At 44.1% G+C, this 8,330-nt stretch overlaps 1 protein-coding gene across 1 annotated transcript; it reads left to right on the forward strand.

Annotated features, from left to right (window-relative positions):
* The first annotated feature begins 4,628 nt into the window (after nt 1-4,628).
* On the forward strand, nt 4,629-8,330 carry FABP7 (fatty acid binding protein 7). Its single transcript, XM_075145760.1, has 4 exons — nt 4,629-4,822; nt 5,492-5,664; nt 6,301-6,402; nt 7,911-8,330. The coding sequence occupies exons 1-4, from the start codon at nt 4,675-4,677 to the stop codon at nt 7,959-7,961; spliced, it is 474 nt and encodes a 157-aa protein (XP_075001861.1). The 5' UTR covers nt 4,629-4,674; the 3' UTR covers nt 7,962-8,330.

Below are 8,330 nucleotides of genomic sequence, written 5' to 3' on the forward strand. Positions count from 1 at the left end.
ACGGGGAGCCAGGAAGGTCACTGGCTTTAGTGCAGGCTAATTCTTTGAGGAGAGCCTCTGACTTGAGTATTCTAAATGGTAGATATAGTAATATTAGACAAATGCCTTTAAGAAGCAGAGAAGACCCTGGAGATATTTAGTAGTATTTGCTTCCTTCTTTAAACCATTGTAGACCAGCTGTCCTCTCAGCTTAAAACAATCCGAATAAATGTCTAATAGTTCATAATGAGGTATTAGTGGGTATTTACTTTCCAGGACTCTCCTAATCTCATGTCACACCAATTTGTAACCTAAGAGAGAATCTACAAGAATGAAATACATGATCACAGACTACTTCGTTTTCACCAATTAGCAAGAGACACCAGAATTAGACCTTAACATGACTTGTGCTCTAATGTTAGCCTGTCCCGGCATTATTTTGGTTGAGCTTTTACAGTGGCAGGAAGCTTGCCGAACATGCTCCTAAGCTTTGCCTAAGGTATGCCGTGCTCTTAGAAGGGATATGGTATAAATGTATATCTTCCCTGCTCCTGCCTGCTTTACCTTGCACCTTGCCTATCATCTGGTCCGCGGTTCCAGCAGAGCCCTTCCCATGGCATTTACGCAGCACAAGACTGGATTCATACAGCTACTTTGTACCTGAGGCCATTCTGTGACCACTTGCTTGTGCAGCTGCATAATTGGGCGTCTTCTCCATAAGGCATTTATCTCTTTTGTTTAAACTGGGATTTCTAAAGAGCTGCCCATCAATAGAGTAAGCCTAGTGATTTTCTGTGACTCACTGACAGCACTGAGATAGTTTATTTTTATTAGGGGGATCAGCAAATCTCTTAGACAGCTAGAGGACACGAGATAATTTTAGTTAAGGACATTCTACTGCCCTGTTTGACATTAGGTTTTTCTGCAGCACCAAAAATCAAATCACACTCAGCCCTGAAGCAACATCATCCCATCTGTCACAATAGCTACTCAAATCTGGTCATTTCTGTATTACACTGAGATCAAAACTGCACAGAGATTCACAGCAGGGCTTCAAACAAGATTAAAATGTGCTGAGAATACCCTAGTCTGCTGTCCATAAATGGAGGAAATCTCTTCTACTTTCAGCTACACATTATTTTCAATTTCCTTAATTCAAAAGTAGCCCCCTATATATTTCAGAATGCTAAGAGATTACCAAAATGCCTAAGTGAGTTAGGACCCTGAATCATGTTGGCTTTCAATGGGATTCAATATCTAAAAGGTCCTTGAGTGCCTACATCTGCTTTCGTGCCAGGAGAGTGTCACTGCCCTGCTGTCACTGCTACCCTTTGTTGCACACATGGATACAAGATGCTCTGCAGTTCCAGGGTCTTCGTTGCCCCGAACACAGAAATGTTTGACTAACGCAGTCATCACTAAATTATCTGAAGGTCTTATAACATAGTATCCCCTTAACTACTGATCAAACTCTACAGAGTAATACCTTATTCCTGGCTATTGTACTGCAAGGATGGCAAAAGGATAGGTTTAACTGAATTGGTGTAGCAAGAGTGCCCCTCCTGTGTTAGATCCACAGAGGGACACAGCAGAAGGATAGATTAACCTACCTCAAACATTAGCTGCGCCAATTTCACTACATTTCCATAACCAGAGTACTAAGCCCTTAGTGACTGGCTGCAGTGATTAGATGCTCAGCAGTTCCTGACATTGATTATGAGGAACCTCTTGGTCAGGCTTTTCTACCACAGGAGCCTGGTGGCCATTGTGTGGTGCCCTTTTTTTTTTTTTTCCTGAACAAGTGAATTTTTTTTTCAAGGACTGAATGAAGGCTGAATGAGGCTGAGCGCCCCATTCTCTGAATGCCCGAGGGCATATGAACCAGGGATATAACAGGGGGAAAAGGTAGCCAAAAACAGTTTCTGTGTCCCGTATCCAAAGGCTGAAGGTTAGAGCAGTCCCAATTCACCCTGGATGGCCTTTGGAAGCAAGGATTACTTATTACACAGGGATGTCTTGCCACAGCATTTTCATCTTTCAAGCAGGCCTTGCACAGGGAATGCAAATGTGCCTACTTACACTGCTCAGGTGGTGTAAAGAGTTCAGTGTAAACAAGAATGAGTCTCTGCGTGTTCAGAGAGGAATCTCCAGAGACATCTTTCGTCACGCAGGCTTTTTACAGGGGAGTACACAGTCTGTTAAAACCTTCAAACTCTGCTGACAGCGTAAAAGAAACTCGAAGCTGATCTCTTGTGCAGCAACCTAAAATGCACACCAGGTCAGTGTATTTCACACTGCTATCTCCGTTCCAGCTGTAGCAAACCATTTATATAGATTAGGATGAAGTCCTGTACTAGCTGTTGACATTAACACAACTCTTACATAAGGATCCACAAGCAAATGTAGGGCATAAGATGGCATGGAAAAAATTTTTGGCCGTGGCTTGTCACCCCACGAGGTGCCAATAATGTAACATTTCCTACTGTTGATTTATCCTGCTCGCAAATCATCACTAACACAGACAGGTGGGATTCACCATCATATAACCTGGTGTGATGACTTTGGCAATCTATCTAAGCAGCAGAAGGAATATGAACATTTTAGCAGACCCTGTTTTACATCCAAAGCATGGTGCAAAGTGTTAAAGAATACATTTTTCTTAAGACTAGGTACTTGTCTTAGCTAAGTATGTTGAGAAATCCTGGTAGAACTGAGCCATCGTGTAGGTATGATTGCTTAAATTATGAAGGATCCTGAAGTGGCTACCTGCCAAGGGCCAGGTTGCAGCGCCGTCTGGAAGAAGGTGTAAGGCAGAAGTGTCCTTGAGGAGTCCAGCTACCGGCAGTGGCACTGAATAACTTTGAGGAGTTTTTTATCACACAAAGTCCGTGGGGCTGGTTCTACACAACAAGCCCCACTGAGCATAGAGGGCAAGGAGCTCTCCCAGGGCTCTGTGCACACATCTGCAGCAGAAGGATCAGCAGAGGCTCCAGGGCTTCTGCAAACAGAATCTACATGAGCAGATAACTCCGTCTTGTCAGTACTGGGAGAGGAGACACTGACGTTTCATGAGGATATTGGTAAAATCATTTAGGATGTAATATGATGCATCTCAGATGAAGTAGGTGAGTGGCGAGGTCTGTTTGCATGTACCTGCATGTCAGCTGCCTGGGTGCCAGCGGTGAACCTCTGTGAGACCATGACTGCAGAGTTTATCTACAGGTGGTGAAGGCTACTAAATACTTGATAATGTTACTGTATCAACTTTGACAAAAAAAAGGGGCTTGATTCCTTTCAGCCTCATGAACAACAACTGTGGATCTGTTATTTCAAGTGATGCTCTTACCCTCCCTGGCTTTCTGAGCACTAGCTGAAAAGTCTTGGAAGTGCAGGTCTGAAGAGGAAGTCAGACATAAACTGAGCAGCTGCAGGAGGGCACTTCGTGTCTCTCTGTACTTCAAAGTAAGTGGACGGAAGGTTAAAGAGAAATAGATGCACTAGGTCATACCCTTAGGTTAGCAAGACTAATGAAAATTGTGTTGTGTGGTAAAAGGAATTAGGGTTATATTCCTGGGGTTAATTCAGAGGGGTTAGTTCCTTCTGAGGACAAGTGAAAAAGTGGCAAATTAAATTAAAATCCCATCACAAGCATCACTTGCCCTACACCCAAAGGTATACTACATATACTACAGGAGCCGTATACTACAGGAGCCTGAAAGAAATGCAAATGACAGTCAAAAACTAATTTTAAAATATTAGGAAAATATTCATAATTATTTGTATTTCGTATGGCTGCACCAGGTAGAAAATCGTTGAAGTTTTGTTCCTAAATCACAGGAAGTCTCTTTCACTTAGTCCCCCAGTTTTTTTACGCGAGCTGAAGAGCTAGATTCACGACTCTGGAATCCATCCAAGCCGTAGGTCTGGAAAAGCCAACACCATGGCTTGTCCCACAGAGACAGGCTGCTTTCTGAAAGACACTCAAGAGAGGAGATGACTATCTAGCGCATTCAATGAATTTCAAAGAACAACTAGAAGAAGGGAAACATTCCCTCTCTAGCAGAAAAACATTGTATTAGACGAAACAGTTTTAAGCTCTTTTCCTTCTTTCTTCATTCTTAGTTTCCAAATGCTGCCAGTTGTGGAGGCAAGATGCTGTTTCCAGCCAGCAATAGCAAATGCCAATTTTGGACAGCATCCATATAGATGCCATGTGGTGGTGGGGGAAAGGGATCTGTACTTGGCCGGTACCAAACCAGGCTTGAAAATCTTCACGGGAAAGCGTTTAGAGGTGGTGTTCTGCAGCAGCGTTGCGACCCTGTATTTTTATTCAGCGGAGTACTGCACGCGCGGTGCCCGCTTCTCTTCTTGCCCGCGCTACTTCAACAGGGACAACGCCGCGGGCGGGCGGTGGGCGGCCCCGCGGCGGCTCAGGTGCGGAGCCGCAGGCAGAGGCAGCCCTCCCCCTTCCCCTCGGCGTCCCGCTGCGCGCCCCGGACCGGGGGGCGGCCCCGGCCGGCGGCCCCCCCCGCCCTATGCCGCCGGCGGCGGCCGCGGCGGCGGCGACAGGCGGGGCGAGGAGCGCCCTCCCCCGGCGGGGCGGGGAGGTGCCGTCCCGCCGCTGCCGTCCCGGCCGGCGGGGGCGGGCCGCGGCTGCCCCCCGCCTCCCGGCCCCCCGCCGGGCGCCGGCTTTAAATGCGGGGCGGCGCGGCGGCAGCGGCGCTCCCCGCTACTCCCCAGCACCGCGATCGGCACCCGCAGCCGGCCGCCATGGTCGAGGCTTTCTGCGCCACCTGGAAGCTGGTGGACAGCCACAACTTCGACGAGTACATGAAGGCGCTGGGTAGGTACGGCCGGGCGGCAGCAGGAGATCTGGAATATTGCACCATCCTAAAAAAAAAAAAAAAAAAAAAAAAAAAAAAAATTGAAAAGTCCCCCAGTGCCAGGGGTGCAGGTGAGGCATCGGCGGGGGCGGGGAGGTTTGGGCGGCTGTGCCTCTACTAATAGAGTTAATTTGATGCGGGTCGTTCAGCCGGGGGGGCCGGGGGGCGTTTGCGTGAGAGCCGTCCTGCTGGGGAGAGGCTGCGGGAGATGCCCCCGGGTTAGGGAAAGCGTATGAAAGAAGGGCAAATGCTGCCTGCAGATAAAGGGGAAACAAACAAATGAAAGATAAATCATTATGCTGGAGCGATAAGGAACTGAAATGCACAGCAGCAGACGCGATTGCCGCCGGTTCCGCGGCGCTGCTGGGGCACGCCGTGCTGCTGGATTGGGTTCCTTGTCAACGGTGCGGGGGGGTAGGGGAGGGTACAGAGCTACCGCTGCGTGCTACTGGGGGAGTACCTAGGAGTATTTTAGGTATAAGGGCACAAGCGAAGCAGAAAGTAGCATTTCACTGTGATAGCTTAAAGCGGTAGAGAAGGGGAAGAGATTTCTGTACCTCCATGTGTGGCAAAAAGAGATGTGAAAAACCGAATGTCTGATGGATTTCTCTTTTCCCCTGATGGTGTAGGAGTGGGGTTTGCAACACGGCAGGTGGGGAATGTGACTAAACCCACTGTGATTATCAGCAGCGAGGGGGACAAAGTAGTTATCAGGACTCAGAGCACTTTCAAAAACACAGAAATCAGCTTTAAACTTGGAGAGGAATTTGATGAAACTACTCCTGATGACAGAAACTGCAAAGTAAGTGAACTCTCGGGCTGCAGTGCCTTTTTTTCTCTTCTTCCTCCCCACCCCCGCCCCCGGCGGCTGTATCTTTGGTAGGGTCAAAGGAAAAAAATGTAACTTCTGCTACTGCCAGTTGTAGCACTGTGAAGGACGGGAAAAAAAGACAAGATTGCATCTTACTTGCCTGCTTACGCCATGTCTTGTCTGAAGCAACGTGTTGTGTCGCTAGCCCCCCTCTACCTTCCAGTGTTGAAGAATTGTGTTAGTTGCCCACTTTTCTCTCAATCCAGATATCATTTGGCATAGCTTTTTCCAGTCGAAATGGGGAAATGCCTTCTTCCCTGCATCTGTGGGGGCTTAACATAAACTTTATCTCAAAGCATATCTGAAACAGTGGTTGTTGTGAGACTGGAACTCAAAGGAAACAACTTTTTTTCATCCTTTGACACAAAAAAGTATTGTATGGAGCTCATGCTTAAAATGAGGATGATTCATGGGCTTGGCTTTAAAATGGCTGGGACTACTTTATCATTCCAGATCCACATCCATCTATTGAAGAGAATTCAATAGAATAGTGCATGCTGAATGTGTGAGCAGAATCCCAAATACCCCAAATAAATGAATGTCTTTGTGTTTCTTGGTATCTCACAGTCAGTTGTGACCCTGGATGGAGACAAGCTAGTGCACGTACAGAAGTGGGACGGCAAGGAGACAAACTTTGTGAGAGAAATAAAGGATGGCAAAATGGTAATGGTAAGTATAAAGCTCACTGAGCATTCACATACACTGCTAACACCCCTCACTTACATTTATCTGAAGCTTTATGAACAGATAGTGTTACTTATACACAAAACATTAAACTAATTGGTGGGGAAAGCTAGCAGAGATTTTTCAAATATTTATTTTGTTTTGGTTTGCATCTTGTTTTACTGACAACTGAAAAATTGCTAATGGCTTTAGGCAGGCTGGCCAGTGGATTTCCAGAGTGTATACGTTCTTTCTAGAGTTTGTGTAAATGCCCAAGCAAAAAAAAATAAGTCCTGGTGAGCTGAAAAGATACAAGTTCTTGATTATATAGGCAATGATCTGGTGCCAGTGCTACCTTAGATTTCTTTAAAAACTTGTTTTATATATGCACGCATAAATAATATTTAATTACACAGAACAAGTATTTCCCTAGGAAAATAAAATTACAGTATTGCAGGAGGTAATAGCATTTTCATATTTAATAATAAAGGGTTCATTCCTCCTGTCTTGTTAAAAACGACAATAAACAGCAATTGTGTGAAGAAAAGTCTTGTTTTAAATTCACAATCTTTTCCTGACTTTTCAGGAACAGGACTATGGGATGAATAAATGGTGTAAGTTACTGTATCTAATGTCCAGAGTGGTACTTCTCATGCTTATTTTTGGCCCAGAGATGTAACTTTCAAAAATAAAACTACTTCAGCTATACTAATCTATGTGACTTGGCTGTTGGAGAAAACCAGTTAGCTTGTTTTCTAAATATTTCAGAGAGTATCTGTATGGATGGAGACTTCAAAATAATTAAAACCTTAAAGCATGTGGTCAGTGCAGCACAATGTGACAAGCGATTCAAGGGAAAATACATGCTTTGTTTTTGGAAACAGCTACACGTATAGACAGAAAACCTTTTCCTTTCTAATTTGAACATGGTGATATGCCCTGTTCCACTTCAGGAAACACCTCCAAAGCTCACATAGTGTAGTTAGTGTTCTGCACAACTGCAGTAACTAAAATATTTGGTAGTTCTGACTACGTAAGTGCACAGAATACATTTATTTTAATACAAGGTTCTCCTTAAGTATATGCTTATACGCATAATAGTATAGAATATGGGTATAGAGGACTTGGATTTTAGATTGCACATTTTGCAGTGTGATCAGCTTTGGGAAAATGAGTGTTAAATCTGTATTAAAACAATGCTATATTTAAGAAATTACATTCACAAAATTAGAAAAATTAAACAGTCATTTCTAGTCTCACTTTAGTTACCTTGTACATGTGCGTTATGTGCTTCTTGGGTTTGAAAGTAGCAAGGAGAAAGTTATGTTTATTATGGGATCCATAACTTCAAGGTTTTGCCTCTTGTTCATTTAAAGTATCAATAATCTAGACCAACTAGATATAAATTACATAATGTAAAACAACCTTGCTCTAGCATGGACTTCTCAATATGTTAAGTCATTACAGTAAACGGTCCAGCATCTAACGTGTCTGTCTTTTCCTTGGACTTGCAGACTCTCACCTTTGGTGATGTGGTTGCTGTTCGCCACTATGAGAAAGCGTAGAGTTTACCTGACCTCTGTCCAGATGTTACTTCTGCTGGATGGATTAATGTACCGTCCATAATCAAACGTAGCTAAAATGCACATTTCTGGCATGAAAGGTTAATAAAGAATTTTGGGGGGGTGTTTTTTAAAAAAAAACTTTATGCCATCAAATTGGCAAGCTTGTGCTGTATAGTGGAACAGGTTAAACTTGGCATTAAATTTCTGAAACACTTGCCTTTCTTTTTTACAGTAAATGGAACATATTTGAATTGTTTTGGAATGCAGATCAAACAGAAATTAAAAAGTTTTTTAAACCTGTGCTCCTTTTGCATTTAATTGGCAATTAATTCATTGTGAATTAAAACACATTTAATTCAGTGTTCTGGA

Source organism: Calonectris borealis, chromosome 3 (assembly GCF_964195595.1).
Source record: "Calonectris borealis chromosome 3, bCalBor7.hap1.2, whole genome shotgun sequence".
Taxonomy (NCBI): domain Eukaryota; kingdom Metazoa; phylum Chordata; class Aves; order Procellariiformes; family Procellariidae; genus Calonectris; species Calonectris borealis.

Bases quoted from the DNA above. Each gene is read 5' to 3' on its own strand.
- FABP7 (XM_075145760.1), top strand. From the start codon at position 4,675: ATGCGGGGCGGCGCGGCGGCAGCGGCGCTCCCCGCTACTCCCCAGCAC. The intron at 5,665-6,300 runs GTAAGTGAACTC...GGTATCTCACAG, and splicing joins CTGATGACAGAAACTGCAAA to TCAGTTGTGACCCTGGATGG. The intron at 6,403-7,910 runs GTAAGTATAAAG...TTGGACTTGCAG, and splicing joins AGGATGGCAAAATGGTAATG to ACTCTCACCTTTGGTGATGT.